Source organism: Carassius carassius, chromosome 32, assembly GCF_963082965.1.
Source record: "Carassius carassius chromosome 32, fCarCar2.1, whole genome shotgun sequence".
NCBI classification, from domain to species: Eukaryota; Metazoa; Chordata; class Actinopteri; order Cypriniformes; family Cyprinidae; genus Carassius; species Carassius carassius.
The window spans coordinates 23,674,613-23,698,659 of record NC_081786.1 but is presented as its reverse complement, the minus strand read 5'-3'; the positions used below and the strand labels follow the sequence as shown (position 1 = coordinate 23,698,659).

The window sequence follows — 24,047 nt, the reverse complement described above, 5'->3', positions numbered from 1 at the left end:
GAAAGGCTTTGAGTTGCCTGATGTGAACTTTCAAGGTGAACAGATTGAGTCGTACCAGGATGCCGCGACAGACACGTCACTGGTTTACTTTCGACGCTTTGTTCCCCTTGATATGTTGGAATCAATACAGTGTTCAAAAGCATGGGAAATGTGTAGACACTTCAGTAAAGGAGATAGAACAAGTTCTAGGAATGTATCTCAGGATGGGATTAGTTCAAATGTTTGGAGTACGTCAGTACTGGGAAAGTGAAGTTTATTGTGATTCTTTGAAATGAAAGCCCAATGGGTCAAAATTGGCCCTAATCCTAAATTAGGGAATAAAGGGTTAAAATTGAAAAAGTGGACATTTTGGTGTTCAGTGAACTTGTAGCAGTAATTTAATGCATAGTTCATAATTTTCCAAAGAAGAAAAAGGTTCTTGGGTTCTCCAGGGTTAAAATATAACACAATATTAACTGCTTATTTACTATAAAATCACATTTGCACCTTATACAGTCTCTGATTTGCACTCCTGATTTTCATGACAAAAGCAATGTGTGATGGGCTATTTCTCTCACTGCTAGTGTAATATTGCTTATCATATTGTATAAATATGAGACAAAAACTCATACAGGGGCATTTTTGCAACAATTTGAACACTGTAAGCATTCCACTGAGAGTATCCTGACATGCTGCATCAGTGCCTGGTGATAGAACTGCACTTCTTCTGTCTGACTTTGCAATGGGTGGTTAAGACTGTCAATCTCAAGCACTTTTCTAACAACCATTCAATGAGCAGTGTCAGGAAAACACACTCCATCCTCATCATCACGAAAACCTTCTAGAAGATGCAGCCTGTCAGAAAACTGAATAACAGATAGCACTTAAAGATCTCTCAGTATAAATGCATGTTTACAAATGTTGCACATGTCTGCACTTGTCGCTGCATTTTAAGAGCTGAATGACAGTAAAAGCTATAACAATGAATCAGTGTTGCTAATGTGCATAATACCATTAATAAATAAATAAAATGTATTTTAGCTAAATAACTTTATAACTTTTTTAGCATTTAAATTTTCTTATGTTCAGTCAACGGTTTAGTATATATAACAGTGCATCTCTATTTTCAATTTTTTTTTAATCTTATATATTTTTAAATGTTTTATTTTAACGATCTCTATAATAATAACAGTCTGAGTAATCATTGGAAAGGAGTTGTAATACAATTCACATCTAAATTGTCTTAGTTTTACATTGGGTGATCAATAAACGTGTAGTATAAAATATAGTATTATTCTTATTATTCTTATCACTTACATTAAGTCATTGTTTTTATCCAAAGCGATTATTATTATTATTATTATTATTATTATTATTATTATTATTATTATTATAGAAACGTTACAGATCTATTAACGAGGATTTTTAACCTTCCCCTGCGCTGAGTGACGCGTGTATTACGTCACGATGTCGGAAGTGAATCTGACCATGTCGAAGGCGCTGAAACCAGAAGATAAAATCACGAAGCCGACGATCCAAATAGAGAAACTGCGGTTTTCTATTTCATAAAGAGACAGGTATTTAGACGCTGTTGTCAGAATATTTCGACTTTCTAATGCATGTATTTGATGTGCATTTAATGCAATCGATTCATGAAATAATGCATGGCCCTTCAACAAGCAAGCTGTTGCAGTATTTGGATAACTCTAGAGATGTTCTGTTTAGTAAACGAACATAATCGTGCGGGGCAAATACATGCAATTATGCAGTCTTTGTGATAACAGTCTAAACTGGACTGGTGCTATGCTGATCCACGGCATATAAAGCATATGTGTGTTATGTAATATGGTATTAATGTTAACGTTACTTGAAAGGTGTTTTGGTCAGCCGGAAACATAAGCAGTACGTTAGTTTTGGCAACAAACATCACATCTTGTAAAAATAAACCTTACAAAAGTACTCTCTAAGTGGAAGTTGCATGTTGCAAGTGATGTCGAAAGTGAAGAAAAGAAAGATGCGTTGCTAAATTTACAGAGTATCATGGACTTACCATGGTATTATCATGACAGGTTTGTGTTTAAAAAGGAAGAAGAAAATGTAATATAGTTGCTTAGTGACTGGCTAAAATGCCCATGACGTACCTTTTAATCGTTATTTTTCTATGAAATAATATAATGATAGCATACATACATAACGTTAAATACATACAACCAAAAATATCCATCAGAGAATGTTCTCTCTATTAGTTTTACCCCACTGTAACATCGTTATTTTATACTTGTAAAAATACAATCTAAAAGCAACATTTCTAGAATGTTATAGCTATGTTACATTGTGGGAACATTCTGTGTTTCATTTGGAATCATCTTTGTGTCCTTTTCCCAAAACTTGTATTGTTCAAGTTTAGTAGAGTGGCCCAGCTGACCTGACTAACAAAGCAACAAAGGCACTAGTCACAAAAAGTGCTCTCAATACATATAAATGTCTTTTATGTAACAAATGTAATATGTAACTTAAATCCTGTCTTTGTGTAGTCAGGTTTTGTACTTCAGTATTGTCATGTCTTACCTTTTCTGTTACTCATTTAGTAGTCTGCTCACTATTATGCTTCTGTCTTTGCTTTTAAAACCTCTGATCTTTTAGAAGAATATTCACTCATTTTAGGGTGTTTTTGCTGTGCATGCGCTGCGAGTGTTGTTTGCTTATAATGAACATAATTGCCAAATATTCTTGGTTATTAGTGGTTGCCATGTAAAGGTAATGATGTATGTATGTATATGTGTGTGTTTGTGTGCATGCATTATATTGGTGGATGGGTTGTGAAGTCTGCTTAGTTATGAATGTTTATTTTGAGGTACGTACCGAACCGTGATTTTTGCGTACCGTTACACCCCTAATATATATATATATTAGGGGTGTAACGGTACGCAAAAATCACGGTTCGGTACGTACCTCGGTTTTAAAGTCACGGTTCGGTTCATTTTCGGTACAGTAAGGGAAAGAAATGCAAACATTAAACTGCATGTTGTTTATAACTATAAACTTTTTTTAACAATTTGTTTACACTTTTTTTTAAATACTTTTTAATAAAATATATATAAAATAAAAAAGAATAAGAAATAAAATACTGCTGCAAAGTTCTCCACTTCAAGTCTCAAACCAATATCATATTATAAAATATAATGAAAAATATAAATAAATAACTATGATTACAGTGCAGCATTAACAATCCCAGCTTCTAGGCATGCTCATATTTAAAAAAAAAATATACATATAACTTTTCCAAAGTGTAAGAGCTGCGTTTGAATTACAATAGTTTTTTTTTTTTTTTTTTTTCCCTAGTTGTAGTGATGTTCACACTTGCGTGATTCCTTTTGAAAACCTAAGGCCGGTGACACACTGGCATATTGCACCTGTCAAACATATTCTATTTTGCCGTCAATACTGTTGACGATGTCCTTTATCAGTAGGCTTTATATTTATGCTCAACATGAAGTATAGATTAGGGCTGTGACGGTTGCAATGACAACCGTGTCACCGCGGTGGTCGGTTGCTACCGCGGTTGTCTACTGCCACCCGCGGTAGTGCACGTGACGTCACAAACTCTATAGCAAGCATAATACAAAGTTTTGTATATAAGTGTAATAACTCTAATAGTTGCAAATTCTAAGTCTATGGTAATTAACAAATTACCTCAAACATAGCGTTTCCTTTAGATTGGAAGATTTGAGCGCAGGAAAATACAGTTTATGCATTCAGCAAATTAGTTTAGTGTTGGGCGATGGATCTTGTTGGGAAAGCAAATACCACATCACCGATCTGGAGTCATCTTCATTCATGTCACCCATCAGCGTTTGCACAAGTTCTCGTGATCGCAAACGCTGGCTGGTCAGGTTTGGTGAGGCTTTCTCCAAACTGGCCAAATACAAACGAGACAGCGATAAATAAAAGATGGTAGCAAGAAATATGCCAACGGATTGCTATTTCAAAGAGAGCGCGTGCAGATGAGGAGTTAGCTACTGAGCTTGCTTGGTGGCGGAAAAGTTAACCGGACGCAACACAACCGCGTTGCGACAGGTTTTGTCTGTCTAGTGTTTATACAGGACATTTGAACTCCGTGTCAGTACCTCACAGACCGGACGGGGGATTTATCATGTCGTGTTGTGCTGCATCCAGTGTATCATCACTGATTATAATGAGTATTTTGTCGCACTGCGTCGCTCGCGTCCGTTAGACAGGGTGTATTTAACTTTCTTATTTAGGCTACTTTCTTGTAGCCTAAATAAGCATTATTTCTTTGATATTTATTTTAGTGTTTTGTAGGCGGCGTTCACTGACAGAAGTGCTCAAATAAACACGAACTGACGAGTTAAATAGGATGTGTTAGATGAGTGATTTCTAGACGTGCATACATATAAATATATCCTGTATATAATATATATAAAATATATTACATGCATGCACAGTTTAAGTCAGCTTTAATCACCCTTTTTTGGTAATTCCATGAATTAACTGACCACGACACTGCTTGCATATTAGTTTATTTCGCAGTGAATGGCCATCCCTGCCCCTACGTTAAACTGGAAAAAAATTATCGCCTTCGTTAACAAGCAAATTTTGACACTAATGTTATATATTTATTTATTTATTATTATTTAGGTTTTTCTTTTCAAACACCGTGCCACCGGCGGTTGTTGGTCCATGACTACCGCGGTGTTAAAAATCTGCCACCGTCACAGCCCTAGTATAGATATTGTTGTCGTGAAGACAAGATCCTGGTCTGTCGGCGGTCTCCCTCTAAGTCACCTACAGTAGCAGCAGCGCACCAGCGCCGCCTCAGGCATGATTCTGGTGTGTAAAGACACAGAAAACGCGAAGCAGCCGTCACGCAACTGACACGCAGCAGAAATGTCACGTTCACGCCACGCAGCCAGTGTGTCACCGGCCTTAGAATCAGCTGCAGGGCGGGATTTGCGCTGAACACGGAGACTTCCGCCACTTAATATGTTCATTTGGAAAGACGAAAATGTACCTACAGTCGTGGCCAAAAGTTTTGAGAATTACATAAATATTGGAAATTGAAAAAGTTGCTGCTTAAGTTTTTATAATAGCAATTTGCATATACTCCAGAATGTTATGATGAGTGATCAGATGAATTGCATAGTCCTTCTTTGCCATGAAAATTAACTTAATCCCAAAAAAACCTTTCCACTGCATTTCATTGCTGTCATTAAAGGAAGTGCTGAGATCATTTCAGTAATCATCTTGTTAACTCAGGTGAGAATGTTGACGAGCACAAGGCTGGAGATCATTATGTCAGGCTGATTGGGTTAGAATGGCAGACTTGACATGTTAAAAGGAGGGTGATGCTTGAGATCATTGTTCTTCCATTGTTAACCATGGTGACCTGCAAAGAAACGCGTGTAGCCATCATTGCGTTGCATAAAAATGGCTTCACAGGCAAGGATATTGTGGCTACTAAGATTGCACCTAAATCAACAATTTATAGGATCATCAAGAACTTCAAGGAAAGAGGTTCAATTCTTGTAAAGAAGGCTTCAGGGCGTCCAAGAAAGTCCAGCAAGCGCCAGGATCGTCTCCTAAAGAGGATTCAGCTGCGGGATCGGAGTGCCACCAGTGCAGAGCTTGCTCAGGAATGGCAGCAGGCAGGTGTGAGCGCATCTGCACGCACAGTGAGGCCAAGACTTTTGGAAGATGGCCTGGTGTCAAGAAGGGCAGCAAAGAAGCCACTTCTCTCCAAAAAAAACATCAGGGACAGATTGATCTTCTGCAGAAAGTATAGTGAATGGACTGCTGAGGACTGGGGCAAAGTCATATTCTCCGATGAAGCCCCTTTCCGATTGTTTGGGGCATCTGGAAAAAGGCTTGTCCGGAGAAGAAAAGGTGAGCGCCACCATCCGTCCTGTGTCATGTCAACAGTAAAGCATCCTGACACCATTCATGTGTGGGGTTTCTTCTCATCCAAGGGAGTGGGCTCACTCACAATTCTGCCCAAAAACACAGCCATGAACAAAGAATGGTACCAAAACACCCTCCAACAGCAACTTCTTCCAACAATCCAACAACAGTTTGGTGAAGAACAATGCATTTTCCAGCACGATGGAGCACCGTGCCATAAGGCAAAAGTGATAACTAAGTGGCTCGGGGACCAGAATGTTGAAATTTTGGGTCCATGGCCTGGAAACTCCCCAGATCTTAATCCCATTGAGAACTTGTGGTCAATCCTCAAGAGGCGGGTAGACAAACAAAAACCCACTAATTCTGACAAACTCCAAGAAGTGATTATGAAAGAATGGGTTGCTATCAGTCAGGATTTGGCCCAGAAGTTGATTGAGAGCATGCCCAGTCGAATTGCAGAGGTCCTGAAAAAGAAGGGCCAACACTGCAAATACTGACTCTTTGCATAAATGTCATGTATTTGTCGATAAAAGCCTTTGAAACGTATGAAGTGCTTGTAATTATATTTCAGTACATCACAGAAACAACTGAAACAAAGATCTAAAAGCAGTTTAGCAGCAAACATTTTGAAAACTAATATTTATGTAATTCTCAAAACTTTTGGACACGACTGTATGTTCCGCATACAAAATATTGCATTCGGTCATTCGGTATACACGTGCACCTTACCGAAAGCCCTATACCGAAATGGTCTGGTACGAATACATGTACCGTTACACCCCTAATATATATATATATATTAGGGCTGTCACGATATTCGATTTTTCATATCACGGTTATTGTGGCCATAAGAATTCACGATATCGATATATCGTGATATCTATAGAAACCTTGGAGGGGAAAAGATAAGTCAAATGATTTTTTATTTTGTTTATTGAGTTTTTCTTTTTCACCCAACGAACATAATATTGATACAGATAAATGCTGGGCACAAGACTCTGGCTTTCTCTGTCTTCTTTGCAGCTCCTATAAAATAACAAGAGAGAAAATACTGTCAAGTTCAACAGTATGATGAATAAATATTAATGGTAACACTTTACAATAAGATGTCATTTATTAACAATAATGTATTAACATGAATGAACAACGAACAATACATTACACAATTTATTAATCTTTGTTAATGTTAATAAAAATTGAGTAATTGTTCATGTAAGTTCACAGTGCATTCATGTTTACAAACACAACTTGTGATTTTAATAATTCATTAGTAAATGCTGAAATTAACATGAAATAAGATTAATAAATGCTGTGGAAATATTGTTTATTATTAATGTTATTTATATATGTTAACTTATGTAATTAACTAATGTTAACTAATGAACCTAATTGAAGAATGATCGCAGATGAGGCATTCAGTGCATGACACTGCGACCAACTTAACATTTTATAGAGTTTAATGCAGCAAGATCAGCTTTAATCGTGTAACTGTTAACAGATTTGAACAAAGAAAAAAAGTGTGACTACGCACAGGCCGTATTGATTGCAAATACAAAAACTAGACGAGTAAAGAAAACGCGTTACTTATTAAACTAATCACCCTTTAATCAAATATATGAACACAGAAAATTGCTGTTAACAGGTTAATATAACGTTTCCCATGTTATATTATATGACCAGTAAAATAATGGCAACTTACTCTGATGAACACGGATCTCCTCTGAGTAGCACTAGCAGCGAGCGCTGTCTCTCCTTCTTGTGTGACAGTGTCAGCGTTAAGGCACAGTACTGCCACCTGGGAGCTCAACCAGGTACTGGCACTGGAGTATTTACATGTGGTGTTATCTTAAGAGAACTGTTCATTTTAAATATTGCGGTTATTGCTAATACCGGTATATCATCACGCACTAAATTAACACGATATCTATAATTGTTGCTTTGAATATCATGGTTATCGCCAATACCGGTATATCGCGACACCCCTAATATATATATATATATATATATATATATATATATATATATATATTTTAACTCCTCATTTACACCCGTATAACTTCCTTTCCTCTGTGAAACACAAAAGTAGAAATTTTAACCCTCTGGAGTCTAAGGGTTTCTGGGGCCTGGAGAAGTTTTGTCATGCCCTGACATTTGTGCTTTTTTCAGTTTCTTATACACATCTAAATGGTCTAAGTCTAATCTCATTGTAATCAGCACAAACTGGGCTATAATAATATGTCTGCAGCATGTATGTACATTATTGTGCTATTAATATATTTAAATGAAATATATTATTTACATCAAGCTTTTGAATGGTATAGTATTGTATATTGTTATTGAAACTTCATAATGTTTCACTTGATTATACATTTAGTCAGGAATTAGTCTAACTAGTAAAATGTTTACACGTTACGTGAAAACAATAGTAAAAGTATATAAATAAATAAAAACAGAGTTACTCTTTTATGATCTTTGCTGAATAAAGTGCTTCATTCTTTTTTTCTGAGGAAATCCAAATCTCAAATCCTCAACAACATCACATATTTTTTGGGTGAATTATGCATTATTCTTCTCATCGCAAAGCAAACAGTAAAATACAAAAGCTTGAAGAACAGTCTTGCTGCGTTGTCTTCTGTTGTGTGGGCGTATTCAAGCCGCGCTTCAGTGAAACATTATAATCTGAATAGGGCGTTCAGCGCGGGGGCATGGTCGCATTAGAAGATAATGAAGGGAGATGTGAAAAACGGACATCGCGTTGTTTTCATATGGAATATTTTATCACAGAATATGTGTTTTCTGCAGCATTTGTTTAGTTTAAAAGTAGACATGTCAGGCTTTCTATAGATATATCTCTCATGTCTCTTCGTTTAGTATTCACTGAGTTACAGTTCATTTCAATGACGCATTTGTAAATGAAGATCAGCGCAGACAAAGGCTGCAGACAGCACACCTTGTTTGTTATCATTATTTTTTTAAATGCACAAAGTTTAGTTGTTATTATATCTGTTTACAAAAAAGTAGACCCTTTACAGATTCGATTGATGTATTTCTCTTATCTGTACGATCAAAACTGAAAGTGTAATTAAGTTATTTTCGGGGTTATCAGGAGAAAATGACTCATAACGTGTATACGCGTTAATCGACTCCAGAGGGTTAAAAGTCAGCAGTGTTGAAATATAATTTAACCCCATTGACTATCATCAAAAAATAAATGAAATTAGAGCCCAAAGATTTTATCAGTCGATATAAGTCTGTCGCCAATATATGGGTATTGGCGAATATGGTGTCGATATGCCGTAAATACGATTTTTTTTTTCACATTTTGTCTTCCACAAAATAAAGTCATATCAGTTTAGAACATAAGGTTGAAATAAATAATGATATCAGAATTTATTTTTTTGAACTTTCACTTTAGGTTGTTTTTATTTGCTGCTGCAGTCAAGATTCTTTTCTGGGATAATTGACAGTGTGTTACAGATGTATTCTTTCTGCTGTAGAACACAAAGTCAGATATTTTAAAAGTCATTCATGAAATCCATTGACTTTCTTGTTTGGTAAAAATTCCATGTTTTCTTCCACAAAGGAAGCTTATTTGTTTTGTAACATCTCAACAACATAATACTAAATAGCCTAAGTGGTGATAGAATTGACATTTTTAGACTTAAATCTGGACTTAAATTTAGCTTTTATATATGGCAGTCAAACTTCTTCTTTCGTCTTCTTATAGAAGTTTATTTCATCTGTCAAGCTTAAATTTTGAACTCAAAACAAATTAAAAACTCATAGCAAACTAATTGCTTTTTATTTGTATTTTTTATTATTTGCATATATCAATGAACCAGCCAACTTGTACTTACTGTGCCACCTGCAAAGCTCATTCAAATCATGAGTCACATGGGTGTAGCTTTGTGTTTTAGTGCGCTGGCAGGCTTAAAGTACACAGTGACTTTAGTATGTTCTTTTTGAAAAACATAATATACCCCACATTTTTATGACTATAAACATACATTAGTGAATGACTGTTGGACCTCACTGATCCGTTATAAAACTATTGACCATTCTTCCTCATAGTTAGTAAATAATCTAAGAACATTTATTTCACACAAAGAGTAACCATATCCTTTCAGGAGGGTGTGTTTCTTGAATAGCCCCATGGAAAGTGGCCAGTGACGGCAGGGTTTAAACCAGACAGCGCAGGGATACACATCTTGAAAAGTTTTCCTTGGCTGAGGTTTGTTAAAGGACAGACTACCAAAATGGCAGTTATTGAGCAAAGGCAAAACAGACAGTCAGACTACCTTAATGGTGAGTGTTGAGCGTTCCTTGTTCTTGTGTTTCCTTTTTTTTCCTTTTATTACACCCAAAGCTGTGTGAGTGTGATATTCTAAGCAGCTTTGTAATTGCTGTGGCCCAGAATGAGACTGTGGCTAATGATGTCTGTAAATTGAGATGCGCTCAGCAGCTGATGGCTTTATTAATAACCCGGCCTGACAATTTTCATTTTAATGGAATTAATTATATATGTTTATTAATCAAATTGATCTTAGTTAATTACGTATATCAACATTTACAAAAATAATCACTGAAGACGATGAAGACCGTGTTGGTAGGCCTGTCACAATAATAAATTTATCGACCTATTGCACAATATATGTACATAATCTCAATAATTTTTGGTGACGCAATATATCGCCCATTATATTTACTTTTAAATTATTAAAATTATGTCACCATATTTTGTACATTGTGTCTTGCGTCTTGTACTTGTGTCTGTGTTTTTTTGCAGCTTCTCGTTGTGTAGTTTTGAGGAGCGTGCTCAAATTTAAAACATGCTTATACAAAAAAAGTTTCATCTGAAGATTTGGTCTTGTTTAGGGATCTGTGACTTTGTGCATACAGACATCTGACTGCTAACTAGTGATTGTGTTTTTCAACATTAGTGTGCACCCTTTATTTACAGAGAAAAGAAGGTCCGGGGAAATTCTGTTATGGAAAAATCTCCATTCAATATTAATGCTTATGCCATGTTTCATGATTGTTATTTGATACATTTGCCATATTGTTTCCGCTTAGACATTTTATAAAAAATAAAAAAAGACACTCTGCTATTCACACTTGCGTATATTCTTCACAACAAACAACTATCTTTCTCAATCTCTTTAAGTAACCAAGATCATCCTACTGACCACAAACTTATAGTTATGATTAATTTGTGCCTAGCATGTATTAATGTCACTGCATTGTTGGAGCAAAGTAAACTACACTTGTGTTTACTCTTCATTGCCATTGCTTTTTAAGCCTTTTTCTAATGTTTCTATCAATGATTTTTGTGTTTAGGTGGTGAAGGGGAAATGACCAAGGAGGATGTGCTGAGGGAGTCTTCAGAAGGAGACTGTGTCCTGGGACGGTACAGCATTATTTCCCGTAACTCTGAGAGACCGGTGATCCATCAGGTGGCATCGGCACCCATGCCTTCAGACTGTGGTGAGTGTGTGGGTCTGTACACGTGCAACACTTATCGAGTTTCACATGAAATGTTGTTTCACTTTCATCTTGACATTAAGCTCCTGTGAAAATGTTCTCGTGCAAGCTTTTAAGTAGGTCACACCAAAAATGCTGACACTCTGGTTATTAATCTCATCAAATTCTGTCTGCGGCTGTACAGCGATGGCTTTTTAAAAAAATAATTCTTCAGAAGGCAGCCTGGCCAATAAACAAACAACTTATTTAGCTGTTTTCTGAAGTGTAGCTTTATTTATGAAGTAAGGGTTAGACCCTAAATAGTGGACTTTGCTTAAGCTGCTGTAAAAGTGAAGTATTGACAAGGTCACAGAAAATCTTTTCCAATTTTCTGCCTGTCAGCACTGATACATCATTCCCACTCTGTACTCGCTTCTCATTCACTCTCATACTTCACTTTAATTCGCTTCAAACTGAGCTGTTTAACTGAATTTGAGTGATAGTGTTCTGGCATGCTCAGCAGGCATAAATCAAAATGAATAGGTTTTTAAATAAAAATTTATATTGATAACATTGCCGATTTTTTAGTTTCCGAGGTTCATTTAAAGATCTTACAGATTTGATGGTTCTGTTTTGCAGAGTTCTCTTTCTTTGACCCAAATGATCCTCTGTGTCGGGAGGTTCTGCTGGATCCACAGACCACTGTTCCCGAGCTCTTCGCTGTTCTTAGACAGTGGGTTCCCCAAGTTCAGCGGAATATTAGTGTCATTGGCAACGAGGTCAGAGTTCTTCTGAATCTCAATCTCATGGTCTTTAAAGATGACATGTAGTGAAATGTAATGATGTATATTTGAATGAAACCAAAAATACATTTACTTTCTAAACAACGTTTATTTATTTATTTATTTATTTATTTATTTATTTATTTATTTATTTATTATCATCTGGCATACTATAAAAATGATGACCAAAGTCTTATTATAAAATAAATAAATAAATGAATATGTTAAATAAAATAACAAGCATTACCTGAAACATGTAAACAAACTTGAACCAATTAAATTTCAGATAGTGGTGAGGGAGGCCTTTTACCTCTTAATTGGTTTAATACTGATTCAAAACAATAACTTCAGTAAAGTTTTTTTTTTTTTAATAATACTGTATTTATTGAAAAATGTATTTATTTAAAAAATACATTAAGAATAATTAATTAAAATAATAAAGATTATTACCATGCATTAAGGAGATCTCGTAATCATTTAATACAGCTTTTCTTTAGCAACAAATTGTTTTTTTATGGTTAGTATAATATATTTTTTAAATACAATGGTTTTATTATAAATGTGGTGATTATCTATAAGGTGCTATTTCATGTCAACTAATGGAGAAGTCAACTGGTCAACTATACATACATACATACATACATACATATGCCAGGGATCACATTGAGAATCAGCCAAGTTTTCAAGAGCATTGTAATGTGCTTGTTTAGAAAACGGCCGCAGTAAAGTTTTGGGGCATCTACTGGTTTAAGAGAACATTAAATCAAATGCACCTGTTGTACTCATGGCCCCAGTTGTACATTACTCTAATGAGTGTAGAAAATCATAGCACATACAAACTGGATCAAATATTTTATTTTATTTTTTCTATAGATTTCAAGCTCTTTTTTATGTTGTCTGCATAAAGCAGCTTTGTAGGTTTTGAACAGAACTGAAAGATTTGGGCTGAGGTAACACTCAGAACACCCTGGCAACACTGTAGCAATGTTAATTAAAACAAGAACCATTCACCAAAATGCAAAAATCTATTTGGTATGTTTAATTTTCCCGAAAAAATGTTCAGATGAAAGGAATGTAATTACATTTTGATGAAAAACTGTGAAAACAAATATTTCTTATTCTTCAGAAAAAATAAAATAAAAAGCATGCATTGATGAATTGTGCGTGACAAGGCCAGGGACATTTAACATCTAAACAGGGTCAATTTTAATTTCATGTTTTCTTGCAGCGGTCATAAAAAACACCCACACACTCCCCCACCCTGAGTGTCAGGCTCTGTTGACTGGAATATAATTTTTTTCAGACAGTGTGTGTTAGTGATCTTTTTGGTGAACGAACTGAAAATCAATGAATCCTTGAAAGAATAAAAATTTCCACCACTAAATTCCGCGCACTTTTTAAATTTATTTAGTTTTTGGTGACCCGCCCCGCAATAGAGTGCCAATTTCTTAACCCGCCCCAACCCGTCCCGCGGGTTATGAGACGACCCGCGCATCACTAGTGTGTGTGTCTCTGTCAGCATGAAATCTTCAGCTGAATGTCCTTGATTTATGTACTGAAGTGAGTTTGTCTTTGTTCTGTAGATTCTGAAAAGAGGCTGTGGTGTCAATGACAGAGATGGTCTTACTGACATGACTTTATTGCACTACTGCTGCAAGGCAGGGGCTCCAGGAATAGGTGAGCTTGTATTTAATTGAAGAAAATTCAAATTTCTTTGTGATAGTTTGCTTTAGTAGAAATCTCAAGGACAGATCACTGCTCCAGCAAAGCACAAGAACTGATATGACAGTCACAACTGATTGCAGGTGACGCTGAGAGTGCTGCCAGTTTCGCCCGTCAGCTGTTGTCTCTGGGAGCCGAGCCGTCCTTGCGCAGCCGTTGGACGAACATGAACGCTCTCCACTACGCTGCATATTTCGACGTCCCTCCCCTCATCTGTGTGGTTCTGCAGGCGTCACAGCCAGGAGGTGAGGAGAGATAATGGAATGACAGTGGGAATCAAAATTGCAGTTTGAATCTCATGGCAAACTCAAGTGCTTGCGTGATGATGTCCATATGTGGTCTGTTGGGTTTCAGAGGTGGATGCGACCTGCAGTGATTTTGACTTTGGCACTGCGCTGCACATCTCCGCCTCGAATCTGTGTACCTCTGCAGTGAAGTGTCTGCTGGAGCTGGGAGCCAACCCCGCTTTTAGGGTTTGTCATTTTCTTTATGGCCACTTAACAAAGCAAATTGAAATCCAGGTTTCTTTGTTAGTTGTTCAAGTATTTGTTGTAAACCTACTTGCTCATTTTGGAGCTGTGACACTGGAAGTACTACACAAGTTTACTTTACTCCAGTAGACCAGTTTCGAAGATAAAAAGAAAAAGATGAAATAATAGAATATTAAAAAACTATTGTGCATTAGATAATAACAGTGACTATAATTATTATATAATATATTAATAACAATAATATTATTATTATTATTAATAATAATAATAATAATAATAATATTATTAATAATATTATTATTATTATTATTATTATTATTATTATTATTATTATTATTATACATTATTTCAGAATGACAATGTTTTATAAAATTTATATTTGGTAATACATTTGGTAATTTGGTAATATACATTTATTATTATTATTATTATTATTATTATTATTATTATTATTATACATTATTTCAGAATGACAATGTTTTATAAAATTTATATTTGGTAATACATTTGGTAATTTGGTAATATACATTTATTATTATTATTATTATTATTATTATTATACGTTTTTAAAATGTTCAACATATAGTGTGAGGAAGTGTGTGTGTATATATATATATATATAATTTTTTTTTTTTTTTTTTATAATACACATTATAAAAGTAATTTTTTTCTCACAAACAAAACATATAATATATATATATATATATATATATATATAAAATATATAATAAGGTGTATCTACTGTGGGGAAAAAAATGTCTACATTTTTCTTTTAAATGGATGGTTGTGTATATAGTTTGATAGATAAATGGATTTATTAAGTGAGCACACAGGGTTAGGCTGACGCACATTCACAGCCAGCTTTATTATTTTCCCATATACGTCTGTCCCATCAACACAACTGTAAATTAGCCATTTCTCTCCCTGAACTCATTTTACACTCACAGAACATCACCGCTAGGTGTCATACTCCTCACAAACAGCAGATGTCACTGAATTATTGATATTATTTAAACTTTTGTAAAAATGTATGAATTTCAGTTCAGCTGGCCTTTTAGTAGGGCGTTAGTCAGAGAGGTTTGTTTGCATGTAAAGGGTTTATCAGCTCTGCTGCCAGAACATAATATAGGAACTGGCGTCATGCTCAACCTTTGCCGTTTTTTCTTCTCTGCCAGAGTTTTCCATCCTTAATTTTTTTCCCGCGTTATCTCTGCCAGTAGTGAGGCTTGTTTGTTGCCAGTGTTTTTCTCTGGGCATCTGTCCATTGCTCGTCAGTCAGGAGATGGGTTTTTTTTTTTAGCTTGGTTTTTTGTTTCTCAGCCGACACTCTAATAGATATATCGTCAGTGCGGGGAAACAAACATCAAATCATCTGATAACGTCGTAACCACAGGCTTGGCAGACTTTCGTGTCTGTGAAGAACCTTCTGGAGCAGCTTCTGGAGGTTTAGCCATAAAAATATGCCTTGTTGCCAAGCAACAACACTGACAATAGGAAACAAAGGTAGAATATGTGGGAAAAGAGTTTGGAAAATAGCAAACTTGTTGTTCACTGTCATCTGTTTTGCTTTACACTGGCCTTTAAAAAATCTTTTTGCACTGCACAGTGATCCTTTTGACTATTTCAAATAGATTGTTCATCTTCATTGTCTCTTATGATATTATTTCATACGCCTGCCAGTGGAGTTATATGACCATCTCAGTGAGTCATCCTTCATCTGACAGACATGGAGCTCTACATCATTATGATGCTGAAATGGAGTTAACTGATATCTCTGCAGATACTTTTGATTACCACTAGGGTGCAGTCTTGTGCAGTGGAAATGAGGTACACTAAGGAAATGGGCTGAACATTTTTTTTAAGGTGCAGTGTCAGCTTCAGTTTCAGAAAATATCATTTTGTTGTTTGCTTTTCGATACCAAAGGAGCAAAATCAAATATCACCTTAATTGTGCAAATTCCTGTATGACATAAGCAGTGATGGAGGCAATGAGCCGTTTCACACTAATTATGTAAAAAATACTGCTGCTATATTTTTTTGCTTGCGTTGGTCATTTCAACACTGAGCCTCATGAACTTTATCTTCTGAGAATTGTTTCATTATTAGCAAGCCCATCAGACAGAAGATGCTCTCATTTGATGACACAATGTGTTTTTGTTTGTGTTTGTTCATGTATGCGGTTTTACTTTGCATGTCTTTTTGAATTTATGCATGATTTACTGTACAGGCATATGGATTAGAGGACGAGCAATGCATATAAACCTCTGATTATTGTATAAATTACCATATTTTAAGGACATAGCAATCGACTTTTCTACCAAGGAGTTTTCCAAACTGCTTGCATGCTGAGTAGTGCCATGCTAACAAACTCCTGTCACGATGATGGTGATAAACATTTAGTCAGCATCATTTTGGATGCAGTTCAATGTTAAATCTAGCTGACGGGGATATAACCTAAGCACAGGTTAGAAGGGTGATATTTGTCAGGACATTCAGACCGACAGTCAGCATATCTCCCATCTGTGTGCACCTACATCATCCATCTCTTGGATATTTTTTTGGACTGACGAACAAAGTCGGAACCCTTTAGTTTTTCTGTGATTCAGCTAAAAGAAAAATCTAAGTGAAGGTTCGGGTAGTGTGTGTTTTTGATTGCAGAAACACAATTTGCAGTTTTGTGCGAAAAGAATCACCTGTAGAAAAGCTGCCTTCCAAAACCTAGTGAGCTTCCTTGCTGTCTACTGCCTTAATAGCTAGCATACTAGTTTTGATGCAAATGTTGGTGTATTAGTAGAAGAAGAAAAAAAATTATAATAATTGCAGGAGTGTTGTTTCATTTATTGCTAGTGAATTTCACAAATAATTACAAATATATTAGAAGTAACTCATTGAATTAAATGTGAAAATTTTAAGTGGAAAGACTATAGTATTTTCTTGAAAAATGTTAACCTGTTTTGATTTGATTTAGTTTGATTTTATTTAATTAGATTTTGCTGAACACTAGTTCTGCCCTCGACTAAAGATTTTTCTGATCAACTAATAGTCATTCATTTAAACTATTAGTTGACTGATCACATGTTTATATAAATAAACCATGTAATGTGTAATAATTTCAGCTTCCACACAAACTCTCTCCAATTAGGGCATATTTTTCTAGGTTAATGTTAGAGTGAGCAGTTGTGTAATGTTGCTGCTACTTACATGTTTCAAATGATAAGCCACTTTTAAAGTCGATGATCGGAACAAACGTTTGCATGTCCTGATGGATGTACTGTAATTAAAGACCAGCAGAGACATGCAGGTAATGGCATGCAGAGACATGCAGAGTAATGGCAGAGACATGCAGGTTTGTTTACTACATAGACTGAAGCGCGTGACCATCTCAATGAGGACATAAATACATAAACAACGTCACCAGAACTGTTCTGAGTCACTTCACAAGCATTTTACTGTTTCATTTGAGGAAAACCAGTGTCAATTTAAAGGTATTCACGGCAACCCGTCAAAAAAAAAGTTCATTTTTACATAAAGGCATTGTGCTAGAAATATTACTATTATTTAGTAGAATGCAGTGATGGAGTACTCGAGTCCTGGACTCGGACTCGAGTCCAACTCGAGTCACTATTCTTTGGACTCGAGTCCGACTCGACACTCCATTCTCTTGACTCGCTGACTGATGACTCGTACTTGGACTCGGACTCAAGGATATATAAAATCGGACTTGAGCATTCATCACGTGATTTTGAGATTCCGTCCGCGTTTTCTGATTCGCGGAAATCATAGCGCAGTATGCGTCAAGAAACTGGACAGGTTGACCGACACGGTTCTTGACGCATACTGCGCTATGAATTCCGCGAAGCAGAAAACGCGGAAACTCGGTACCACCGGTACTTAAAGAAACTTGCTACCATCACATTTTCATTTTTTTAGTGCGACTTGGTACCGAAGTACCGGGTCTTTTGACAACACTATCCCGGACTATGTGATTTTGCCACTTCCTGTGGATTTTTTATTTATTTAAGCAACTAATGACATTTTGATCGACTTCGAATGCATTGATACAATATTTTAAATTAATCTTATGTCCCCAAAAATGTATATGTGAAGTTTTATCTCGAAATACCCCACATATAATTTTTATAGCTTGTTGACATTTCCACTTTTAGGGTATGAGCTATAAGGCGCTGTTTTTTGTGTTTGTCCCCTTTAAATGAAAATGAGCTGGTGCTCCCACCACCCTTTTCAGTAGAGTGTGGAGCTTCAAGAGCACATGCTCACAGGCATAACGTTACCAGTGTTATGGTTTAACTGGTGGCGACCGTGTTACTGACCTCACATTGCTTCCAACTGCAATTTTTAACTACCACATTCATTTTTAAGAATAGTCTGGTAGCATGTGTGGAAACATGCAGAGATAATGGTAGCTTTATCAACTTTAGCCTTACAGAGAGCCAAGAAGCTCTTTTGAAAAACAAAATATGACACGTGATGCTTACTTTGTCTGAAATCCGGATGTTTGCACACGAAGAGTTGGTATCGTTCCCTTTTTCAGAATTAATCTTTGTACAACACCAGCGCTAAACTGACCCTCCTTTGTGAGGCAGTCTGGCGTAAAATGTTAGCACAAATGTATAGAACTTTTTTTTTTTTTTTTTTTTGAAAAATGAAATTTAACCACCATGTCCTCAGCGGTTTATGGAGACTCTTATGTTAGTTGGTGCATCCCAACACACAACACTTTTAATGGCTCTTTGGCGCTGACATTGTACCTCCAGCAGCAGTAATGGCGGACTGCTGTTTCTCACTCAGGGCTATGTATATGCTAATAGGGTAGATAGTGACACAAATAGATGGAACTTTCCCTGACTATGACATAGTGGTGAGAAATCTGGTACTGCTTCTGTGAAGAGGCTGTTTATGATTTATATGAATTCTAAAACAATGAGTGGGCGGATTTTTACCATTATAGGCTGGTTGTTTTTGACACACTGCGATCACACAGCTGTGTTCAAACACCTTATAAAAGTGAATTTTGCATTCAATGGCACCTTTAACCCTCTCATATAAGCACTCATTATCTGTTATTGTTGTGGTTTCCAGTTGCTGTTGTCTCTTCTCCTTCTCCCATCTCTGTTTCTCCACACTGGGGAGTTTAACGTTAACATGTTGCTAAGCTAACAAAGGACGGTTTTTTAGTTAGTTTTTTTAATCACTGAACTTGGCATAATTTATTCTATTATTTCCTAATTCCATATATCAGATGCCGCTTCATCATTTGGCCAAAACTATTTTATACTATCTCAGATTTAAGTTCATCCATGAGGCCTTAAAATGCTGTCTATTTAGGCATCTCACTAGATTTCGGAACAGAGCTATTGTCTTCATGCTGTGGTAGTAAAAGACTCAGTTGATGTATGGAGCTGCAGGAGGCCACCCAGTGGTGTTGTTTATCTATGAACCCATTACAAATTGAGAGCCCTTAGTTCCCAGTTGTCAGGAGCTCTACATTTATATGTGTCTGAAGATGGAAAGCAACTCCAACACCGTACCCTGCTGTCTAAGAAATGTGTGGTACATCAAACCCTTTCAGCTTTTCTTGATGCGAAGAGAGGCTCTCAGAATGGAGAGATGGGCAAGCACATTAAGCCTAAAGCCCGCAGAGAGCCAATGGGCCGAGGAAAAGTGAAACACAGTTACTGTTCGCTCGCCAGCCAAGCCATGTCAAGGACGACGCATTTGTTTTGGCCATCTTCCTTGTCTGGTTCCAGCTCGGTGCCTGCCACAACACATTGTTGGATAAGACAGAAGGGCACAAGAAGTCCACTACTCAGGCAGTTTGCTGTGCAATACATTTAAAAATGGCATTGAGCCGTGCTGCAGTAGAGGTATTGTGCTGTTTGGCTGGAGGGGGCTGATGAGACATACTGTTAAACATATTCATCTAGTTCTTGCTGTGTCTTTGCATTCATTGATTCAGTTTAGCTTGCACCAGTATTTTCTGTATTTTCCAGAAGTCGCACTGGGTCAAAATCACATTGTTGAGAGATCATAAAGAAATGAATGAATGAATGAATGAATAGATGAATCATTTACATTCATTTATGTATTTAGCAAATGCTTTTATCCAAAGCGACTTCTAGTGCAATCCGGCTTTTTTTTTTTTTTTTTCCAGTATGTTCAATTATGGGAATTTAACCTACAAACTTTTGCACTGCTAACTGAAATAAAGAAATAAATTCAGTTGTGTCGCATCGTTGTGTAAGTTACATTGTTTTACTAAATTAAAAAATTAATGTAAATAAACATTATTACGTAAACACATTAATGTAAAAAAAAAAAAAAAGAATTACAAAGATTATTTTTTTTAATTTTCTTTTACAAATTTAAATTTAAAGGGGTCATGTGACGTTGCTAAAAAGAACATTATTCGGTATAATGAAATGTGTTTGTGGTTTAAGGTTAAAAAAACACATTATATTCCACATAATGTACATTATTGTTTCTCCTCTATGCCCCGCCTTTCTGAAACTCGTTGATTTTTACTAGAGGTCGACCAATTAATCGGCATCGGCCTATTGTGCTGCAGATTAGGCCGATTTATAGGCAGGCGCACTGGCGGGCAGCTAAGCAGTATTGCGAAGCTTCCTCTGAGCAGCTCACTCTCTGCTGCAACGACTTGTTCACACACAGCTTCAGCTAATGGCAGGGCAATATATCCTGTTTCAAAAATAAAGTTTTACCGTACTAGAATTGATGCTGGAAAGTTATCATATTCATACTGTAAGTGCAACAAGTCATTTGCTTGTGAAAGTAGAAACACGTTTAATTCAGACGAAACTTCTGGGCTGATTATAACGTGCATGTTAACTTTCCTCATGAAATGTGTGTGTAGGACCAACTATGTCCTAAAAGATTGCATTGCTCATGGTCAGTGCACTCTTGAGCAGTTATGAGCTGCAGGCTGTGTAATATGTGTAAGATTAATGAGGGAATTAATATCAATATAACTCAAAGGGGATTGAATTACAGTGAATAAGAACCGAATTAGTATGCAAATTATTCAGAATTAATATTTAACACTTTATCAACTATTCGTCCACCGATAAATTGAGATTAAGGTATTTTATCAATTCTGGACAAAATATTATCCCGTGGCCTATGGTAATAATATCATAAAATTATGATAACTGATTATGAGCAAGGTAACATAATCTACAGTTTAAGGCAGTAACTTGTAAGCACACAGCACAAGACAATGGTATGTAAAATCAAACAAGCTTTATTAAACTACTCTAATACACACAAACTAAACTAACGAAAACACACAAACATTCATTCAAACAGTGACAGAGAAAAGTGATGTTATTAACGGAGGGTGAATGGAGTCCCAAGTGTCTAGCGTTAGACACTATTTTTTGACCGCAACTTGAGAGAATCAGTCTACTAGCACTTTAATCTTAGTTTGTTTTCTTAATAAGATTTGCACCAGTTTCAGCCGGAATTAGGAGATATTGTGTACTTGCATTTGTATGCTCCTTGTTGGCTTTGGATGCTTTCCCTTCTGTAACGAAGTTGCTGCAGAGGGATTCTCTGGCGCTGATTGGCTGGCAGTCGGTCGATGATTGCTGAGGGACAGCAATCGATGGTGAGTGGTTGGTTGGCTTTGCCGAGTGGCGCTTTGTTCGCGAGACTTCCTGGATTGCGTGTTGCTATGCAACAGAGTTTTTCTGAGGGGGTTTTCTTGGACGAAGTTCGACGAAGGATCTTACGGAAGAGTTTTAGGAGTTTTGAGTGAGCTCTTGGTGGTTTGAAGCTGGACGATGGAAAGGTCAGCACAAACCATAGGCAAGAGCCCAAGTCACTGCAAAGCAGGGCAAAAGCTAGGCACATAGCTAAAGCTTGTCATTGGGTTATAAGCGTGTCAATCTGACCCGTCCTTCTTAGTGCGACAGCCAATCAGATATTGTCTTGGGCGGGGCCTATGCCCCTTTCTCCAGTTCTTGCATGTAATTAGCGTAATGTCCACGTGATCGCATGTGTCCAAACTTCTGAGAGTTTAGTTTAAACGCTTTAATAAGCAAACTTAATAGTTTAACATGTTAGCCAGCACGAGAACACCCTCGTCCTGAAAGCCTCTAAACTCGCACGTGTCAGTGTTTACGAATACTGTATTTTTCGGACTATAAGTCGCACCTAAATATAAGTTGCATCAGTCCAAAACATATATAAGTCGCACTGGACTATAAGTCGCATTCATTTAGAACAAAGAACCAAGAGAAAACATTACCGTCTAGAGCCGCAAGAGGGCGCTCTATGCTGCTCAGTGTAGACTACAGGAGCACTGAGCAACATAGAGTGCCCTCTCGCGGCGTAGAGGGTAATGTTTTCTCTTAGTTAATTTCTCTTGGTTCATGTCAAATTAATTTTGATAAATAAGTTGCACCTGACTATAAGTCGCAGGACCAGCCAAACTATGAAAAAAGCGCGACTTATAGTCCGGAAAATATGGTAGATTAAATGAAACGGGACAAATTTAATCTTGGCAAACTATGTATCATTATAAAGATCTAAGCCTCAAGTATCGACGACAGATCGCTGTTTTTCAATGGAAAGCTTATAAAGACTGTATTTGCTACATTTGTGTAAGCAGTACACATAAAAACATGAACATTAGAAACGCAGTACATACCAGATCCGTCGTAATAACGAGTCATAAACACATCCACAGCTGTAAATCCCGGTTTAGTTAGAAAGGTAAGGGTCCACTGAACGACATCTCATGAAGCACGTTTAGTCCAACGAAGCAATAAGGTTGTAATATGGATCATAATTCCTTTGTTTACGTTTCAGTTCTTCAGCGACAGAACTGTTTGCGTCCGTTATGGAATAACTCACGGTCGGAAACTGCGTCTTGGTAGTAAAAAAACGGCATGGTTTTGCAGCGTACAGTGTCACAAACAGAATGAGACAATCCACCAGAAATAAGAATGAATGAAAGATATGCGAAAGATAATATATTTGAATTTTGGCACTCCCTCGTGACGCGCTCTGACGCACCTGTCAGCTGATGGAGGCGGAACTTTTCGATCGCCTTTTTCTTTGTTTTTTATTTTTCAACAGTTTTTATATATGTGAGAGTGTGTTTTATGTTGAATGTGAATGTATCTGCATGATTACCATCTGTTTGAGTGCAAATCAGCCCAAATCAGCTCGCTATTACTGCATGATCACGGCTATCAAAGTGAACGCGTCTATATGAATAGAGAGAGTGGATTATTTACTTCAATGGCACATTTGTGTTATTACCATCTGTATAAGTGGCCATCAACACATCAGCACTTATTTGCATCGTAATTCATTGTAAATGCTGCATTTCTAGCAATCTCAGGATTTTCTGTAATTGGCAAACAAAGTTAAATCTTTTTTTTTTATTATTATTATTCTTATTTTTCTTACTCAAATTATTCTTATTGTATTTTTCTAGTGCTCAAATAAATCACTTATATGATGTCTAAGTTTCTGTCTAGTGTTTTATAATGGAAAAAAAAACTATGCAGTGGTATGTTTAATGACTAAATAGTTTGTAGAAGCCTTCAATACTGTTGGTAAATATTGTTTTTATATTTGGGGGGTGTAGACATAGTCTCAGAAAAATATTTGCAGGAGTCTCATTTTTCATGATATTTTAAGGAGT

General features: G+C 36.4%; 1 protein-coding gene across 2 annotated transcripts in view; it reads left to right on the top strand.

Moving 5' to 3' along the window:
- The first annotated feature begins 1,433 nt into the window (after window positions 1–1,433).
- Window positions 1,434–24,047, top strand: part of LOC132113027 (CAP-Gly domain-containing linker protein 4-like) — a 55,972-nt gene continuing 33,358 nt past the window's right edge. For both annotated transcript variants that reach the window (XM_059520816.1, XM_059520815.1), the window contains exons 1-6: window positions 1,434–1,556; window positions 11,236–11,382; window positions 11,998–12,137; window positions 13,724–13,817; window positions 13,946–14,107; window positions 14,217–14,335. In XM_059520816.1, coding sequence (XP_059376799.1) covers window positions 11,250–11,382; window positions 11,998–12,137; window positions 13,724–13,817; window positions 13,946–14,107; window positions 14,217–14,335 — 648 coding nt within the window. In that variant the 5' untranslated portion in view covers window positions 1,434–1,556; window positions 11,236–11,249. The remainder of the gene's footprint in view (window positions 1,557–11,235; window positions 11,383–11,997; window positions 12,138–13,723; window positions 13,818–13,945; window positions 14,108–14,216; window positions 14,336–24,047) is intronic.